Consider the following 19,987-nt stretch of genomic DNA (forward strand, 5'->3'; position numbering starts at 1 on the left):
AAAAAAAAAAAAAAAAAAAAAAAAAAAAAAAAAAAAAAAAAAAACCGTTTACCTGTTGAGCTGTCTTTGTCGGATTTCATTTCGATATGTTTTAATTATTACGTTATTTAAAAACAAAAATAAGAAGGAAAAAAAAAAAAAAAAGGAGAAAAGGAAAAAAGGAAAAAGAAAAAAGAGGGTAAGGGTTGCTATTATTTGGGCTCTCCGCTGTGCGACCCAAACCACTTCAGGAAATACGTGTGCCAAGTACGTTGGCGGTGCGTAGCAAATCATCATCTCATTTTACTTTTTATTTTTTGTTCCTGTTCTTCCTCCTCTTTCTTCTTCCTTCTCCTTTCTCTGTGAATTCATTGTCGCTACTGGTTCAGATCAGGAGCTGCGGGTTCCGGAATGGCGAAATCTAGTGCGGATGACGCCGAGCTTAGGCGAGCTTGCGAGGCTGCCATCGAAGGCACTAAGCAGAAGGTCGTGATGTCCATTCGTGTGGCAAAGAGCCGAGGGATCTGGGGCAAATCTGGCATGTTAGGACGTCAACAAATGGCAAAACCTAGGGTTCTTGCTCTTTCCAGTACGTTCTCAAATTTTGATTCCTTCGTTTTCTTTTTCTCTAGAAATTGATTTGCGTCTTTCAACTCAGTATCTTCTCGCTGTTATCAAATCACTCTTTGAATTCCAACTGAGTCTACTGAAATTATCAGCATCTGCAGTTTCTGCCGCTATCGGGCTCTCTAATATGATTACCGACTGTAGTTTCTGGTTTGTACGGATTTTGAACCAATTTTGTTTACATGCGAAGGTGCATTCGTACACAGTAGGAGCTCTCTGAAATTACTTTCACTCGTTCCTTTACTGTAGCTTTTTACTATATGGAATTCCTTTCTCTTTTCATTGGATTTGTCGTTATGAATGCGTTTGCGTAATTGTTTATGCACGGCAGGGAAATCATTAATATTATAATGCGTAGTTAACTTAACAGTAAAAATTTTAAGCTATGTGCCGGTAAGAGGTAATTGCACGACTGCACTCTGGATAGACGGGTGAATTTTATTTTTTTAACGTTGATATTGCTTGAAAACTACAAGCGTCCTATATTCCATAAAAAAATGGATTAATGTTATCGGAGCAAACGCTTTCCGAAGGTTAGCCGTATATGGCATTTGAATTGTCGAAATTGAATATTTTTGAGCTATTGAAGCGTTAAGTTCGGTAATTAGTAAATGGAAAATAACCTTACTTGGATAGGATATATTCTGTAAGTTGTACTCATGTGTCGTTGAGATTTCAGTATAAGTCAAGGGACCTCGTTCTTTTTGTCCTTAGCAATCTCTAGGCTTCCAGTGCAGTTGTAGCTCTGACAATATTTCTAGCCACTCCATGAACTCCATCCTATTTAGAGGAAGAATTTCTTACGTGTTCAAGTTATTACATCCATTGTCCATTTACCTCTCTATCTTTGTCATCGTTAAATAATTAACTATATTCGATCTAGTGGCGATATTGTAGTTTGTGTGATCTTGGAAACGTGACAGATTGTCATTTTAGTTTCATCTGTGGTTTTTTGCAGCAAAAGAAAAAGGTCCGCGAACAAAAGCATTTTTACGGGTCTTAAAATATTCCACAGGTGGAGTTCTAGAGGTAATGTCAGAATTTTAATTATTTTTTCGGGTTTATGAAAATTAAATTTTTTTCACCTTCTTATAATAAATGTAGCCATGGGCTTCTGTATCGAATATTCCTTGCATTGCTTTTTGGTTATTTTTCTCTTTTCTATGTTCAAGCATTTTTTGGTGGCCGAAGTCTAGTCTTTTTGCTTCCCCTATTGATAATCAATTCCACGTGCAGCCTGCAAAGTTATACAAACTAAAGCATCTTTCAAAAGTGGAAGTTATAACAAATGACCCCAGTGGATGCACATTCACACTGGTAATGCTCCATTTCAGAATATTTCTTATCCAAAAAATGCTCCTTCCCATGTTATTACTTGTTTAGTATTGTCTATTTTTTGAACTTGGCACAATGATTAGGTATCTGAAAAATGGAAATTGGATGCTACAGTGCTGCTTAATTTTTGCTCATTCTTCTCTGTGAAACTGCATTTTTGCAGGGATTTGATAACCTAAGAAGTCAAAGCGTTGCCCCACCTCAGTGGACTATGCGTAATATTGATGACCGGTAAGATTATAGAGAAGGGATTATTGTTATTTTTTTTGGTGTTTTTGTTTTTAGCTCATTGCATGTAGTTTAAACAACGCACATTCTGCTGATTGTCATCTATTAGAAGTTTATATTTATATTTTTCTTATTTTTTTTTTCCATCCAGGAATCGACTTCTGCTTTGCATCTTAAACATATGCAAAGATGTATTGGAACGACTTCCAAAAGTTGTTGGTATAGATGTTGTGGAGATGGCTCTTTGGGCGAAGGTGCATGTGGTTTTCCTTCTTTTATAATATTGAAACTTAACTTCAGGTTGCTGTTTTATTTTGTGATTTTGTTTTTAAATTTAATGTATATTTATTTAAAATATTTCAAAAATTTATTATTCACAATTTGATGGCTTGATCCCTTTCATTCATGTTAGATGAATATAGATTACTCTTGCTTTTATTTTATCTCTATGTTTTCTTTGGCACAAGTGATGCTATATTAGCTTGGAGACGTCTACTACTAGTTTATTGCAGAGAAATATGCATGCATATGCTTAAGGAAAACGTGCCTGCCCTATCCTTATAATCTCTTGATACTTTCAGCCCTATCCTTGTTAGGACTTTTAACTGATTTTTATTTACTTTTGATTCTTTAGAGGTAAGAATTGTTTGTATACGTAACATGGATTTTTCATTATGAAAATATACTTTCAGCCCTAACCTTGTTACAACAACTGCTTGTGCCGCCTAGTTTTCTCTGCTGAAGTTGGTTTGGTAATTAATGTAGGAAAATACACCTACAGTTCCTACACAGAGGAGTCACCAAGATGGTCCTGTCGCGTCTAGAGTAACAGAAAGTGACCTTAAAGTCACTGTAGAGAAGGAACTTGTTTCTCAAGCTGAGGAAGAGGACATGGAGGCACTTCTGGGCACGTGAGTTTGACTTACCATGTTTTTCCTGTGAATTTTTTTTGAGTCATATTTTTATCAATTGGAGTGAGGCAGGTGCATAATGTTAGAATACTGCTATAATATTGTTTTTTTGTGTGCTGCCGCTTGATTGAGACAACAATGATTGTTGTGCTGTTTATGATTATTGATATGCAGTTATGTAATGGGCATTGGTGAAGCTGAGGCCTTTTCTGAAAGGTTGAAGCGAGAGCTCCTTGCTTTGGAAGCAGCAAATGTCCATGCTATTTTGGAAAGTGAACCGTTGATTGATGAGGTAGTTACCTTTGTTTTTTTCCTACTATTCAAATTTTCATTTGCCCCTCACATCTTTTCAGCAAATTTTACTTTATTGAAGAAAACATGTTACGGCATCTTATCTGCTTTGCTATGGTTACCTAAAACAATAAGCCTTAAATCTATTGATCATATGGCAACAAGTATTTCCAATATTGATCTCTATGGCATATGAGATGCTAAACTTTCCTCTTACACAATTACTACTAATATATTTGTTTTGCTATGAGCACTTTTTACTACATATAGCTTGCAGTATGGCTTACTAATATTGTTAACGCAACTTGAGTTGCTATGAAATTTCTCATGACTGAAAGCAGTGTTTTATGTAAACGTTGTCTGCTTGTTGTTTTAGGTGCTACAAGGGCTTGAGGCAGCAACGAATTGTGTTGATGACATGGATGAATGGTTGGGAATCTTCAATGTGAAACTTAGGCACATGAGGGAGGACATTGAATCGGTAGAAAATAACATACATTTTATATGTAGTTCTCTCATAAAAATCCCTCCTCACCTTCTTGGGCCTAGATGTGAATGCATATTGGATGGATTTATTGTTGTGCCCGAGTACATAAGTGTGACCTTGCTAGCATCATAGGCATTCTTCGCCTTTTTGCAGTGTTTGCATTTTAATACTTGCTATGATTTTTTACTCTCTCATTTTCACCTTTCTCTTTGTCTTGGTTTGGTTTGTTTCTAAATTAGTCAATCCCTTTTTTCAATATATTTGTATGTATATATATTATCACCCCTTTTTGGATAAAAAATTTAGGAATGATTTCAAGAACTCATGATTTAAAAATTTTAATTTTTTTGGAATGAGATAAAATTATTTATCTTTTGTGTAACTTCAGAATTGGAAGTTCAACTCTGATGAGGTGTTAGAATCTTAGATTTGTAATTAACTTTGAATTCCTGCCAAACCTGTCCATCTTAGTCCAGTTCTTTTTAAAAGGTAAAAATAGAATTGAAAATCACATTTGATTTCTGTTTCTTTTATGCTAAAGGACAACTAACAAAATTTCATTTGAAACTTTTGCTGATTTAAAAACTTCCAAAGTTTTGTGGAAACAAACGGAACATTGCGTACTCTGATAATAGTGACATAACTATGTTGATAGCCTACTTTGTTGCTTCTCGTATGGATTGACCTGAATTTATCTCTCTTGCCTATCAGTTAGTGAAATGCTAAACAATATGCCAATCGGATAAATCTATTACTTTATTTTTTTAGCATATGCTAATAAGTTAAAACTATTACTTTATTTTTTTAGCATATGCTAATCAGATTAATCTATTACTTCATTTATTCTATATTTGTGTGTTTGAGCTAGCTTGTGTGCACCTTGGCTATTTTCATAGGACAACCACTTGAGAATGAATCTATTACTTTATTACTTCCTACCTAAGTGAGATTTATACACTTCTTACATTAAACTTGTTTGTTTCGTGAGCAGATAGAAACCCGGAATAACAAGTTGGAGATGCAATCTGTGAATAATAAAGCACTCATAGAGGAGCTCGATAAACTTCTTGAACGCTTACGTGTCCCTTCTGAGGTTTTTTTATTCATTAGATTTTAGAGGAAGTGACAAATTTTATGCAATTTTTCTTGAGCTCTCTAATGATGTTTTATTGGTTGTAGTATGCAGCATGTTTGACTGGGGGTGTGTTTGATGAGGCGCGCATGATTCAAAATGTGGAGGCATGTGAGTGGCTAACTGGTGCTTTGCGTGGCCTTGAAGTACCCAATCTGGATCCCATATATGCAAACATGCGATCTGTATGGCCCACAATTTCCTCTCATATTTCAATTTTTTTGTGATAGTATGTGTTCATCATAAATCATAATTATGAATACTTGGAGACATTATTTCGTAAAGACTGATGTTTAGACAAATCAATGCTGGGCAACTTATTAATTATATCTAATTGCTACTGAAGTTTGGCTGTTTCAGTTGCTGAATTGTTCTTTATGTTGTATTTTGAACAATAGAGTTGTCCGTTGTGGTTTAGATGTTTGCAAATAATTAACAATTGAGACACTATCATGTGGTGTAATAGCCGGTGGCTCTTTAGGACATCAGTAAAAAAAACTCTCTCAAGTGTTAGCTACACTGTTCCAGGTAAGGGAGAAGCGTGCTGAACTGGAGAAGCTGAAAAGTACCTTTGTCAGAAGAGCTTCTGAGTTCTTAAGAAACTACTTCGCTAGTTTGGTGGATTTTATGATAAGTGACAAGAGTTACTTTTCTCAGGTATTTACACAATTTATATATTTTCTTATCTGGTTAGTCATAATTTAAAGGTTGAATGTGAAAATTACTGCTTATTTTTATGTTTTTAATCAGAGAGGACAACTGAAGAGGCCTGATCATGCTGACTTGCGGTACAAATGCAGGACTTATGCTCGTCTTTTGCAACATTTAAAGGTCAAATTACTCAAAAGGATTTGCAGTATGATTGCTTTTATTGCCTCCTTCTGCACTAACTTGTCTTTTTCCTTTTATTACTTGTAGAGTCTTGATAGGAATTGCTTGGGTCTGTTGAGAAAAGCCTATTGTAGCTCCCTTAACTTGCTTCTTCGCAGGGAGGTGAGTGAAAATATCTTAGTACCTAGCTGCTGACCATTGCTCTAGTGTTTTTGTTGAATATTTTTTCAGACTCTGTAACCCTTTTAATTAAGTTTCAATTAAAATTTATGTTGATTCTATTTCCCAATAAGCTCATACACCAGTTGAATCCAAACGTGTCTGAGCATGGTTGGGTCAAGGTCAAGAGAGACTAGTGCTGAATTTTCTATTTCTTAGAAGGCTCCATCTTTATCATGATTATCTGAAGTCAAACATGTCTGAGCATGGTTGGGTCACTTGTGTACATTATATTTGATTTACTTATTTTTTAAATCTTATGTTTTTGTCCATCTTTAGGCTCGTGAATTTGCTAATGAACTTCGTGCTAGCACCAAAGCATCAAGAAATCCAACTGTCTGGCTTGAAGCTTCCTCTGGGTCTGGTCAGAATGCGAATGCAGCTGATACCTCTACTGTCTCAGAGGCTTATGGGAAGATGTTAACCATTTTTATCCCTCTTCTTGTAGATGAGGTTAAAGCACTAGTCCTACATGTACTTGATCATATGATAATTTTGTTCTTTGAATGATTTTCTTCTTCGTGACAACAAATGCAGAGTTCATTTTTTGCTCACTTCATGTGCTTCGAAGTTCCTGCCCTTGTGCCTCCTGGTGGTGTTAACGGTGGTAAATCAGGATACGACGACGATGACGATGATTTGGGAATTATGGATATTGATGAGAACGACAGCAAATCTGGTATTCCTACTTGCTATTATCCTTCTTGTTCCTCCCGGGATCTATCATATAGTTGCGAGTCTTTGACATGCAACATGGGATGTTGTAGGGAAAAATTCTGCCGAGCTTGCAGCATTAAATGAATCACTTCAGGACTTGCTTGATGGCATTCAGGTGATATATACTCTATTGTTTTACATATTCCTACGTCCTTTTTTCACCACATATTTTTTCTTGTTACTAATAACTGATCATAAATTCGAAAAGAGAAAGTTCTATAGATTTTGGATATCAATTGCTTAGGATTTATCAATATCATTCTATTGTTCGTGTGTGTTTCTCATTTTTGTTTTTTTTAATAGATGGGAGAACCTTCTGGAAAAGCCTGTATATCTCCGTTACTTCATATAAACAATGATAGTTCATTAGGCTAGCTACTTGTGTAGTTAAATAATCACCTTTGTTATATATACAATATGTTTGGTGTTACCAAGCTAATTTTTCCACGTTGATTTCTAGTTAAGTGATCAGGTATATACCTTGTTAAGTTGCACCAAGGTTATTTGAACATTAATGTCATTTCGAATCAAAATGGTTTAATGTAAATGTAGATTGTTTTGCCAATTGAAAACCCAAAATGTGGCAAAGATCATTTACAGAAATATCGAGACAGAGGCTGTTCATAAATATTAAACCAATTTGTTTGAAATGTGAATCAGGAGGATTTTTATGCTGTTGTGGATTGGGCATACAAAATTGATCCATTGCGCTGCATATCAATGCATGGCATTACAGAACGCTATCTTTCTGGACAGAAAGCTGATGCAGCAGGATTTGTCCGTCTTTTGCTTGGTGACTTGGAGTCGAGAATTTCCATGCAATTTAATCGCGTAAGTTTTGGCAATAAGCTAAGATTGTACATGTGCATGTGATTGTACACAATTGATTTGAAGCTAACGATAGAAGTACTTTCTGAGCTGTATGACGCTGTTGACCTTATTGAAATGTGCAAATGTTTTGCAGTTTGTTGATGAAGCTTGTCACCAGATAGAAAGAAATGATAGAAATGTCAGGCAGATGGGTGCACTATCTTATATTCTGAGGTAAACTGGTTCTGGAAGGTTCATGCATTTATTTCTTACAAATTTTTGTCAATCTTGAGGATCGAGATATACAATATTGCACCGTTTAATAGTTAACATCTTTGGTTGGGTAGCATTACTTAGAAGCTGCAGCTTTTAGTTCTAGCTGATACATTCACTCTCTTCTAAGCAGATCGATCTTCATGACCTGTTGAAGGTTGTTGCCTTAAGACTTCCATGTTTGTATGTCAACAGATTAAAATATTTAACAATCAAGTTAATTGACAATTAGCAGTTACATAGTTGTACATACTTTATTTGACACAGGTACATATACACTTCGTCAATGAGTAATGTAAAAAATGAAGCCTTCTCTTTGCAATAAAATACCGACTATATGTTGAGAATACTTATTAGGAAAGGACTTGGGGGTAATACTGAGCTTCTGTTGGGCTTCTGAAAGTGTAAATTGCAATGAAGTGGAATGGGTGGCTGAAAACTGGAACATGCAGTTCTAGATTTCGGTGGAGCACTGTTTCATCGATTGAGTTCCTTTATCTGCTAGATCTGCTTGCTGGCTATTAATTCTATAATTTGAAGTGTACTAACTCTGAAGATGAGTTCTTCTGAGATTATTTGGAACAAAAACTACTTCCATTTTTTTGGACTATGGAGTACCTATATGTTCTCCAGGCTTATCATGGAATTTTAGAAGATAGTGAATCTCTTAGTTTGCAATAGTGCACTAAGTGAGGAGTGCTACAATTTCTTTCATATTTTGTCATTTGTTTCCATGTCATTTTTTTATCCTTATCTTACTTTGGAAATTATTAATACCTTCTTAGCCCTCTATCCTGGTATTTAAATGATTAGAGAAGATAGTTTTGCCTCGGTTCATGCATCTAAAAAGGATTTTTTAAAATCAATTTTGTCAATTTGCTTCAAGTTGGCTGTTTTACACATAAGAATCTTACTGCGTCATGATCAAATATTCCTTCTATTATACTTCTAGTTTTATATTTTACATTAATTCATGCATGTAATGGCCCAAGCTCACCACTAGCAGATATTGTCTTCTTTGGGCTTTCCCTTTCGGGCTTCCCCTCAAGGCTTTAAAACACGTATGCTAGAGAGATGTTTCCACACCCTTATAAAGGGTGTTTCGTGCTCCTCCCCAACCAATGTGAGATATCACAATCCACCCCCTTTCAGAACCCAGCGTCCTTATTAGCACACCGCCTCATGTCTACCCCTCTTCGGGGAACAGCCTCCTCGCTGGCACATCGCCCGGTGTCTGGCTCTATACCATTTGTAATGGCCCAAGCCCACCGCTAGCAAATATTGTCCTTTTTGGGCTTTCCCTTTCGGGCTTCTTCTTAAAGCTTTAAAATGCGTATGCTAGGGAGAGGTTTCCACACCCTTATAAAGGTGTTTCGTTCTCCTCCCCAACCAATGTGGGATATCACAGTGCAACACACGTGTATTGGGAATAGTTAATGGAAAATTGGAAGGGGTTTATTTTGGAGTGCTATTAAGTGATAAGTTTGCTTAAAGGCATACGTTTTACTCATTGCCTTTCTATAGATTTGCAACTCTTGCTACACGAATGGAGCAGTACATCCAGGGACAATCCAGGGATTTGGTTGATCAAGCGTATACAAAATTTGTGAGTTTCCTAAAACTCATTTATGATTGTTACAGTGATGTGATTGTCAGTAATCTGAAATTTTCTTTCTTTCTTGAATTGGTTGGTTCTTCTCCTGGCTGTGTGCTGTTGCAATCTGCTCATATGACTGCAGATTGGCATGCATGCTTTTAGATCACTAATGGGTGCATGTATTGTAATTCTTATTCTATAAACTGTCTATATACATTTTTTGTAGGTCAGTATAATGTTTGTCACTTTAGAGAAAATTGCACAAACAGATCCAAAGTATGCAGACATTTTTCTTTTAGAAAATTATGCAGCTTTTCAGAATAGGTATGCATTACGTGGGTTAATCTTCAACTTTTATTGCAATGATGTATACTTTTGTGTCTGTTAACTTCAATGTATCGCATGCAGTCTCTATGATCTGGCCAACGTTGTGCCTACCCTTGCAAAATTCTATCACCAGGCAAGTGAAGCTTATGAGCAAGCTTGCACTCGACATATAAGTATGATTATATACTATGTAAGTCATTCGCCTCGTCCTCCTTTTTACCCCCTCCAATTCTGGAAATACGTTTGGAAGTTGATCCTTTTACTTTTCAGCAATTTGAACGGTTATTTCAATTTGCTCGAAGAATAGAAGACTTGCTCTACACCATCCCACCAGAAGAGGTTTGTATGTTGCAAATATTATTTTGCCGTTGGATTTTCCTATCTAAGAACGCTCTTTAACTACCACTACCAGCTTACTGTAGTGCATCAGAGCAATCAACTATTCTGCTATGTTATCTTTTTTACTACCATTGGTCCATGATGATTATTGAATTTTGTATAATTATTAAGTCCTTGACTCTCGCTTTTTTCTTTTTCCCCTGTTTTCGGCGTAAATTTTAGGTTCCCTTCCAGCTTGGATTGTCCAAAATGGATCTTCGAAAAATGTTAAAATCGAGTTTGTCTGGAGTAAGTTGCAATTCTTCAGGGAAGTACATTTCTATATTTCTATGTTGAATACACGGTCTAAATTTCAGTTGGGATGTAACATAGGTTGACAAATCCATTAGTGCGATGTATAAGAAGTTGCAGAAGAATTTAACCTCAGAGGAACTACTTCCTTCTTTGTGGGATAAGTGCAAGGTACACGAAGTCTCTTCTCTGAAAAGTAGTCGATTTATATGATGTTAATAAACGGCGGGTTTTTGGTTGATTATCAAACAAGAATAATCCCTCTTTTTATGTATCGGTTAATAACTTACTTCGTCCTTATGAGTTCATGTCCTCAAGTATTGAGGTTCGAGAAATCTAACAGACTTTTGCTTTGATTGCAGAAGGAATTTCTGGACAAGTACGATAGTTTCGCTCAACTTGTTGCTAAAATCTACCCCACAGAGACCTTTTTCTCTGTGGCAGAAATGAGAGATCTTCTAGCTTCCATGTAAAGATATTTAAAAATGATCGGACCCTGTCCTGTTTATTATCTTTTTGTTTTCATTTTTTTCGATATAAATTTGAAGAGGTCAGTCATTCTTTGTTTCATTCAATAATTTCATTAAAGGACTCCAGAAAATTTGTAGAAAGCCAATTGCCTTCGGTCAAATTAGGTTTTGTATTTCTCATGTATAAGAGCTTTTGGGCAGTGCTGTGACCTCTTCAGTTGACTGCTAGTGTCTTATCTACTTCGGGTTTGTAAGTATGAATGGATAGTTTCTTAGCATAGCTCTTCAATTTTCTTACCTTCTATTATTGAAAAATGTTGTGATAAATTGCAGTTCGTATATTAAGGATAGAGAGGATATCACGAGTTTGAAAGATTCCATTAACATTCTCCGTTGAAGACTAGTTAGGGAGGGCACACAGAGAGGACAGACCGACAACATACAAGTGATTCGAATGAACAGATAATAGTATTCATGGGATCTCTTGGGAAGCACGTTATATATTACAATTTAGTCTGGATACCGTTAACACGAAGGTTTGTCAGACGTTGAAAAGACGAGGGTTCCTAACATGTTTGTATAATGAATTTGAAAAGAGAAGAAAAAACAAGTTGACATGGAATAGTACTAAGAAAGAAATAGATGAAGGAATAAATTATAGGGTTAAATTGAATTCCTCTCATAACCAATACTATACTTATTATACATACACATTGAGAGTTGGATGGGCATAGCCACAACAAGCTTTATTAACAAATAAAGGTCCAGCAGTTGGGAACAGGCAGAAGAACTGCGTACACGATCTTTATCCAAGTAACATCACCAAATCAAGGTACTTGAAACTTGACAAAGAACGAACCTGCACATGACTAGATGGTTAAATATTCAAACTCCACTACTCCACTTTTGATTTAAAATAACTTCGTACGAAAAATAACTCCAAACAGAAGGATTTTGATTGCTCATCTGATAAAATGCATAGAAATTTTTTTATTGGAGACAGACAAGAATGTCGTGGGCTGGTTTATTGCGTTTGAAAGAAACACTCAGGAAATAGATTCATCCAAGTATTCCCACAAACGGCTCAAAAGTGCTTGAGAAATACTCACAGAAACAATCTCAGTTTCAATTAAACCAGAGTCTGTATTCTCATCATCGCCGCACTTGTGCTTTAATCTAACAACCTCAGTTTCAATCAAATAAAAGGAAAATCATCAACAAAAGCTTCAATAAAGCCTCATAATCGTAAAGAGAGATAAAAAATGTGAGCCATTTGATAAAAGAAAAGAATGGAGGTTTGATTTCTCTCAGACAAATGCCTCGTTTTGTCGTCACGGGTGAATGGATTAGAATCGGACTCGTCATCATTGTTCATCATCACAGAGAAACAAAAACCTCCACATTGCTAATCAACTACAAAGTATGAAGAAAAATTCAATCGAGAGAAGAAAACCCTAAGCCATCAAAAATCAGAAATATGAAGAACAAACAGGGGCGGCGAAGTTTTAAGTACAGAAAGCGCGGAAGGTGAGTTTCTCGTTCTGGTCGCAGTCTACTTATAGGCAGAGTGAGGCTAGGGCTTATCGTCCCAATTCACGCCTCATTCATTCAAAGACGAAATTGCCCCTTCTTAGTGCCCTGAGTTCGGCCCAGTAGAGTATTCTTTATTCTCTATGTTTCAGCCACACCTTTTTCTGAAAAGGCCCAAGTCAGCCCACACCTATTGGGCTGACTTCGGCCCAATATTCTTTATTCTCCATGTTTCAGCCTCACCTTTTTCTGAAAGGCCCAAGTCAGCCCACACCTATTGGGCTGACTTCAGCCCAATAGAGTATTCTTTATTCTCCATGTTTCAGCCACCTCTTTCTGAAAGGCCCAAGTCAGCCCATACCTATTGGGCTGACTTCGGCCCAATAGAGTATTCTTTATTCTCCATGTTTCAGCCACACCTCTTTCTGAAGGCCCAAGTCAGCCCACACCTATTGGGCTGACTTCGGCCCAATAGAGTATTCTTTATTCTCCATGTTTCAGCCACACCTTTTTCTGAAAAGGCCCAAGTCAGCCCACACCAATTGGGCTGACTTCGGCCCAACAGACTATTCCTTGTTCTCCATGTTTCAGCCACACCTTTTTTCTGAAAAAGGCCCAAGTCAGCCCATACCTATTGGGCTAACTTTGGCCCAATAGACTATTCTTTATTCTCCATGGTTCAGCCCCACCTTTTATTGAAAAGCCCAAAGACAGCCCACACCTATTGGGCTGACCTTGGCCCAATAGACTTTTCTTTATTCTCCATAATTTTAGGCGATAAAGTAATTTGACTTATTTGCTAGATTAGAACAAGTGTTGCACAATCGTGACGATCGTGAAACTAGACATGAGGTGAGGTCAACCATGTGAATTTGGGCCTCCACCCAAATTCTCCTCTTCAAAACCTAATTTGTGGGTATCAAGTGCGTATAAATACTGTACACTACACATCAATAAAATATAGAAAACACAGAATACTTTTCTCTCCCATTGAGTGCATATACCTCGTCTCACATCATAGGATTAAGAACCATGGGATTTGTGATGGTTATATGAGTAAAATATTGACTGCTAACCAATGAGTAGATGTAAGAATTCAATGAAGCTGAGGATTAATAAACTAATAAATATAAAGAAGAGCAGAAGTTCAATCCTAGCCCACCGCTAGTAGATATTGTCTGGCTTCACCTTTTGTACTTCTCAAGGTTTTTAAAACACATGTACTAGGGAGACGTTTCCACACTTTAATAAAAAATGTTTTGTTCTCCTCCCTAACCGATGTGGGACCTCACAATCCACCTCCATTCGAGGCCCAACGTGTTTGTTGGCACTCTTTCCCTTCTACAATTGATGTGTGACCTCCCAATCCACTCCTTTTGAGGCCTAGCGTTCTTGCTGGCACACCACCTCGTGTCCATCCCCTTCAGGGCTCAGCCTCTTTTCTGGCACATTGCCTGGTGTCTGGCTCTGCTACCAATTATAACAGCTCAAGTCCACCGCTACCAGATATTGTTCTCTTTAGATTTTCCCTTTCAGGTTTTTCTATAGGTTTTTAAAAGGAGTCACTATGGAGAATTTTTCGCACCCTTATAAAAAAAATGGTTCGTTCTCTTCCCCAACCGATGTGAATCTCACAATCCATCCCCTTTCGGGGTCTAACGTCTTTATTGGTCACTCGTTCCCTTCTCCAATTGATGTGGAATCTTACAAACTAGTAACATTCTCTTCTCCAATGTTCTAGAGACTAGAACTATTTGCAACAAAATAAATGGTAATTAAGAGTTGACCAATCCTAAAAAGTAGAATTTACAGCATGTCACAACACTAGTACTTCTCTACTACAGTTCTGGAAGGAAAAAGCCTCAAAAGAAAAGTCATTAACAACGAGAGACATACCACCCACAGGACTTAAAGGTTATCATCATAGCAAAAAGAGCTCCACTTTTTTCCAACAAGTCTGGAGTGGTGGGAAGCCCTCTCATTTGGAACATCAGCCTCTCTATAAAATGCGCTTTGTCAAGTGGTAAATTCTATAAACCTGCAAGATGATTAATAAAATATCTAATTTACTCTTTGAAAGGAACGAGGAATGAGTTATAAGTTATAACTATAGGTGAAATACCTACAAAATAATTGGAACAAGTGGGCAACAAGATGAGCCACGCCTATCAAGATGGGTCTCACATGCTAACTGAACGATACTTCCAACCAGAAATGTAATCACTATTGAGAAAACCAAGCACCTAAATAGTTTGAAAATTCTTTATTTATAATCAAATAAATTACAAAGATATAAAAAGAGTAATAAACGGAAAGATACTTATGGTAAGCTGAGATATGTGTCTATAATAAAAGATCAAATATGATATATATGGTAAACTATAATTCAGTACTAAATATCCTTAACACCCCGCAAGCTGAGCGTCGGATTTGAACGAACGTGAAACTTGGATATGAAAAATTCAAAGAGAGATCGAGAAACATTTTTTTGTGAAAATGTCAGCAACCTAGTTCGAAGAAGACATAGAGAAACATTTTCTTGGCCTTCGAAAACTGCAGGGGATCGTCGCACAGCTGCGATGTTGCCTTGCTCCGACGAGAATATGTCTAACCCACGAAGTAGAAGGGAAAACCAGAGGAAGAAGGAGAAGAGAGAGAGGGTTCAATGGTGACTATAAAGAAGAGAGGAACAAGAGAGGAAGAAGGTGACATAAACTAAGAATACGGACTTTAGGTGTATTTTAGACGAAGAAAGAGAGGGGCGGAGATGGAGTGGGGTTTGTGCCTTGTGGACTGGTTTGCTATCGAGCAAATGAACACGAGTAAAAATATCTCGAGCATATTTTAACTTACTAATAAAGAGACCATCAGAAGTGGGTGAAGAGCCACAATGATAGATCCATGGACAGCGATTCTATTCACAGCACCACCATTCCCAGGAGTGAAGGCCGGCGTAGGAGCAATAGGTGGGGCCAGAGCCATAGCAGATGGTGAAGTCCAATGGACAAAGAGGGAGCCATGCCACCAGGAGTGGAGACCGAAGATGGTGGTGAAGCCGGAAGAGTCACCACAGTTGGCGAAGGAGCCGATTTTGGTGAGGAGGTTGGCAGCAACTTGGTTGGCGAAGAAACCAGTGCGGCGCGCAGATTCCGAGGGTAAATCTCTACAGAAGGTCGATAGACTTCTCGAGATTCTGTATATTTCCGATGAGAGCACATATGAGGATTCTGAGATTAGGGTTTTTGTGAAGGATGAAGGTCTGATTGGGAAGAAAATGAGAGAGACTATGTTGGCTAAGGGGAAAACGATTGTGTTGGAGAAGGTGAGGTTGTATGTACAGAGTATGGTGAAGGGTGATTTGAGGTCAAAAGGGTGGAGTCGAAGAGTAATCAATCGACTCAGCCTACGGCAGCCATGGAGACTACCCCTGCTGCGTCAAAGCCGGTAGTGGTGGTAGAGAAAAAGATGAGTAAAGGATTCAGAAGCCAATAAAAATAAAGGATCGGGGTTACTAAACTGTAACCCGAAGAGGCTCTAATACAATGGTGTGAAAGTTCTCTATTTATAATCAAATAACTTAAAAGGATATGAAAAAAGTAATAAATGAAAAGATACTTATGCTAACCCTTATGCTAACCCGTAATGAAAGATATTTGCCGATCAAATATAATATAGATGGTAAACTACAATTCATTATTAAATATCCTTAACCACTGCAACAAGCAGAGGCAAGCCAATCATCAGCCAAGTTACATACACGGCAAATAATGGAACTATTGTTGAGTAGCCAAGTTACATACACAGCAAATAATGGAACTATTGTTGAGGATCGTTGGGAGGGAGTCACACATTGACTAATTTAGAGGATGATCATAGGTTATAATCAAGGGAACACTATCTCCATTGGTACGAGGCCTTTTCGAAAAACCAAAAGCAAAATCATGAGAACTTATGCTCAAAGTAGACAATATCATACCATGGTGGAAAGTCGTGATTCCTAAGAGCTATAACGAAAGTTGTCAAGTATCCTCTAACCCCGTAACGAGGCTCCACCTCTTTGAGTTGAATTGCACGTATGGTCTTTAATTTACCCTCTTCTACCAACAGGTGAGTCAAGCCATGAAATGTGATTGAGCCAGATTTCCCACGAAATGCCTCCACTCCATTCAATCAACTAACATACACTACATGATTTTCCTCTCTAGATGATTCTAATTTAGCCTTCCTGTTAGAATCAGCCACGCACATCAACGCCCCTCTCTTCCTCTTCCACACATCCCCAGCCAAACATTATATCAAAAATCTCACAACCAATACTAACTCCTATCAAGCTGATCCACAAAGAACAAATCATATACACACGCACATAGACAAGAATAAAAATGGCACCAAACTAAAAACATACATTTCGGCGAGAATTCAAGCTGTACTCCTTGCCTCCTCTCTCGAACTCGGTTTCCTAATTGGTTGAGAAGAAATGAAGAGCAAATCCATAAAGTTACTTCCGAATGACAGGACGATCATAAAATTAATATTCGAAACAAGCACTAACCAGTTGACGAAAGCGAGCACGACCATCCCGTAATCCGACCAATGTCGAGAGAAGCCCTACGACAGACGGATTGCGACTCCATATTTTTAGGGCTTTAGAGCAGAGCAACTTGTCCTCAAACTCCCCTAATCCCGCCAAAATGCTTAGGACACACGCGAGTCTTCGCAAGGGAGTTAGAAAACGACGAGGTGGGGACCCGGTTCCAGGTGGCCAGTATTTTCTATTTAATATTATTTTTATTTAAAAAAAAATTATAAATTTTTTTATTATTATTATGATTTAAATTTTTAACTACTTTATTTTTTTAATATATATGTATATGCGTTCAAATATATTTATATTAAATAGAGATTGAAATGGAGCAGAGATTTGAGATCCCATTTATTTAACGGGAGAATATAACCACCGTTGGGATTAACCCGCCAGAAATCAGGCACAGTATGGGCCTGTGGCCCAACAACAACATATTCGGAGGCGCCCAATAGGCCCACGATTCTACAAAAACAAAATCTGGATGATTAGACATGGACAAGATAATTTGTTTGCATAGCTTTTCCGACCAAAGGCTTGTAATTGAGCGAAGAAATGGCGTCGTTTGGACGAAATCAACGGCAAACACAAGGGTCTCTACTTTTACGCCCACCCCATTCAGCTTCACACAGTCCAAAATAACAGTTTTTTTGAGAGCTGGTTGGCTCTCCGCCCTTCCCTTTCGAATTTGCTATCTTTTTGTCTTCCATTTTTAGCATACTCCCCTCCCTTGTCTCTCAATTTCACCCCCAACGGCACCCATTTTAAACTTGGGTGTGCTTTGGATCATTAGCCTTCTGGGGTTCAACATTCTTTCTATATGAAATTTTCACTTCTCACGTGGAAATTCATATAAATATATTTTTGATCCGCAAAAAAAAGGAGAGAAGGTCGGAGCAGGCATAGTCAGAGAAGCGTACACCCACCACCGCTAAGGCTTCCACAACATGTTTGAAGACCCCGACAGCATACCACGAGCCAAATACGGCGGCAACATGGCACATTCCGACCCCAACATTTCGACCACGCTAAGCGTCGAAGACGATGATTTCGCCATGAGAAACAGCAGCGCTTCCGTCGGCAATAACGCCTATTACGACCAGAGTCGTACTAGCGGCGAAGGCTCTCCCATGACAATGTCGCCATGGAATCAGACCTCCATGTTCGCTAAATCCCCCTGGTCTCAAGTGGAAGAAAACAGCGGCCCACAAAATGGGTTGATTGGCTCTCTTGTTCGTGAAGAGGGCCATATCTATTCCTTGGCTGCTGCAGGGGAGCTTCTCTACACTGGCTCCGACAGTAAGAACATTCGAGTTTGGAAGGATTTGAAGGAATATGCCGCTTTTAAATCTAGCAGTGGGTTGGTGAAAGCCATTATAATCTCCGGCGAGAAGATTTTCACCGGACACCAAGACGGCAAAATCCGCGTCTGGAAGGTGTCCCAAAAGAACCCAAGTGATCATAAGCGAGCTGGAACATTGCCAACGCTCAAAGACATTTTCAAAAGCTCAATTAACCCCAACAATTACGTGGAAGGTCGAGGGCGTAGAAGGGCTTTGTGGATCAAGCACTCTGATGCAGTGTCCTGTTTGAGCCTGACAGAGGACAAACTCCTCTTATACTCTGCTTCGTGGGACAGAACTTTAAAGGTTTGGAGAATTGCAGACTCCAAGTGCTTGGAGTCACTGAATGTGCACGACGATGCGGTGAATTCGGTGGTGGCGAGCGTGGAGGGGCTGGTGTTTACCGGCTCGGCGGACGGGACAGTGAAGGTCTGGCAAAGAGAGGCGAAAGGGAAGGCAACAAAGCACACTCTGGTGGAGTCTCTGTTGAAGCAGGAATGTGCAGTGACGGCGCTGGCAATCACGGAAGACGGAACGTTTGTCTACTGTGGGTCATCTAATGGGATGGTGAACTTCTGGGAAAGGAAAGAGAAATTGTCACACGGCGGCATTCTAAAAGCGCATAAGATGACTGTCCTGTGTCTGGTGGCAGCGGGGTGTATGCTGTTCAGTGGCTCCGCCGACAAGACCATATGCGTATGGCGTAGAGATGGGTCAGTCCACACATGTCTGTCGGTGCTATCGGGACACGGTGGGCCGGTGAAGTGCTTGGCAGCAGAAGTGGACGAAGAGTCATCGAAGAATGGGGACAAACAGTGGATGGTGTACAGTGGAAGCTTGGACAAGTCGATTAAGGTGTGGCGCGTGTCCGAGATGGCGGCGGACAGGAATGGTGTAGCGATGATGCAGCAGCAGTTCGGGACAGACACAGACTCAATACCATCAGAAAACAGCTTCACGTCTTCCACCAGAGCAGCCAGCATAGGCAAACGACCGTGAAAGTGATTGTGAAGGAGAATGAGAGTGAATGTTTCCAAGATTTTGAGATGTTTTCAAAGTGTGTGCGTTTTCTGAAGCAGCAAACTCACCTTCCTCCTCTTCTGTTGTATATTGTGGAACAGATCTAACACTCCACTTGTATGTCATTACATTCATCATTAAACATTACTAATCATATTTTTTTACTTCTACCTCCAACCTTAATTCTATCCCTTACAACTTCATACAAAACTAAGCAAATGTGAATGCTTATCAAGGTAGCCATTCATATCTGTCTCCATTAACTTGGGCATGGATCCAACGTTTTTACCCCTCACGACTAGTTTAAGATCGGAAAAGAATCAATCGGAAGTGAATTAAGCCCCATATATATTTTTCGCCTCCACTTTTTGGCTTGACCTTAGGCCAGATTTGTCTTCGTCAATCGAACATCGCTTGTTCAACCACACACGTTGCCTGCGTGTACAATCGTTTGCGACACATTCGACTTGCCTCTACACTAGGCTAAGTCATTCGGCTCGACCTTGTCTCTACTCGGGCACAGGTCTTTCAATGCAACGTCGCACCTCATCTTGTCATCTCGATCCCCATCGACAGAGTCCATATGTCTTGACGTCATCCCGAGCCTCAGGATGTCATCGGCCATCATAACTGGCTCGGTCATGCCAT

At 38.7% G+C, this 19,987-nt stretch overlaps 2 protein-coding genes, 2 long non-coding RNA genes and 1 other non-coding gene across 5 annotated transcripts; 2 read left to right on the forward strand and 3 right to left on the reverse strand.

Moving 5' to 3' along the window:
* Positions 1-167: 167 nt before the first annotated feature.
* LOC111446407 (exocyst complex component SEC3A) lies at positions 168-11,144 on the forward strand. Its single transcript, XM_023085221.1, has 26 exons — positions 168-257; positions 369-568; positions 1,565-1,635; positions 1,843-1,923; positions 2,105-2,172; positions 2,321-2,423; positions 2,935-3,080; positions 3,255-3,372; positions 3,748-3,852; positions 4,850-4,951; positions 5,038-5,175; positions 5,519-5,647; positions 5,741-5,821; positions 5,909-5,983; positions 6,320-6,493; positions 6,578-6,719; positions 6,808-6,872; positions 7,418-7,588; positions 7,722-7,801; positions 9,365-9,446; positions 9,664-9,761; positions 9,846-9,954; positions 10,035-10,103; positions 10,326-10,391; positions 10,476-10,565; positions 10,757-11,144. The coding sequence occupies exons 2-26, from the start codon at positions 391-393 to the stop codon at positions 10,865-10,867; spliced, it is 2,652 nt and encodes an 883-aa protein (XP_022940989.1). The 5' UTR covers positions 168-257; positions 369-390; the 3' UTR covers positions 10,868-11,144.
* Positions 11,145-11,346: 202 nt separating this feature from the next.
* On the reverse strand, positions 11,347-13,567 carry LOC111446815. Its single transcript, XR_002711154.1, has 2 exons — positions 12,638-13,567; positions 11,347-12,552 (listed from the first exon to the last, which is right to left on the reverse strand). It is a non-coding gene; the product is annotated as an uncharacterized LOC111446815 (long non-coding RNA).
* Positions 12,167-12,250, reverse strand: LOC111446823. Its single transcript, XR_002711162.1, has one exon. It is a non-coding gene; the product is annotated as a small nucleolar RNA SNOR75 (small nucleolar RNA).
* Positions 13,568-14,349: 782 nt separating the features above from the next.
* On the reverse strand, positions 14,350-17,110 carry LOC111446816. Its single transcript, XR_002711155.1, has 3 exons — positions 16,947-17,110; positions 16,800-16,853; positions 14,350-14,432 (listed from the first exon to the last, which is right to left on the reverse strand). It is a non-coding gene; the product is annotated as an uncharacterized LOC111446816 (long non-coding RNA).
* Positions 17,111-17,471: 361 nt separating this feature from the next.
* LOC111446448 (protein JINGUBANG-like) lies at positions 17,472-19,573 on the forward strand. Its single transcript, XM_023085274.1, has one exon. The coding sequence runs from the start codon at positions 17,924-17,926 to the stop codon at positions 19,316-19,318; it is 1,395 nt and encodes a 464-aa protein (XP_022941042.1). The 5' UTR covers positions 17,472-17,923; the 3' UTR covers positions 19,319-19,573.
* The last annotated feature ends 414 nt before the right edge of the window (positions 19,574-19,987 follow it).

Source organism: Cucurbita moschata, unplaced genomic scaffold, assembly GCF_002738365.1.
Source record: "Cucurbita moschata cultivar Rifu unplaced genomic scaffold, Cmos_1.0 Cmo_Scf00008, whole genome shotgun sequence".
In the NCBI taxonomy this organism is placed as follows: domain Eukaryota; kingdom Viridiplantae; phylum Streptophyta; class Magnoliopsida; order Cucurbitales; family Cucurbitaceae; genus Cucurbita; species Cucurbita moschata.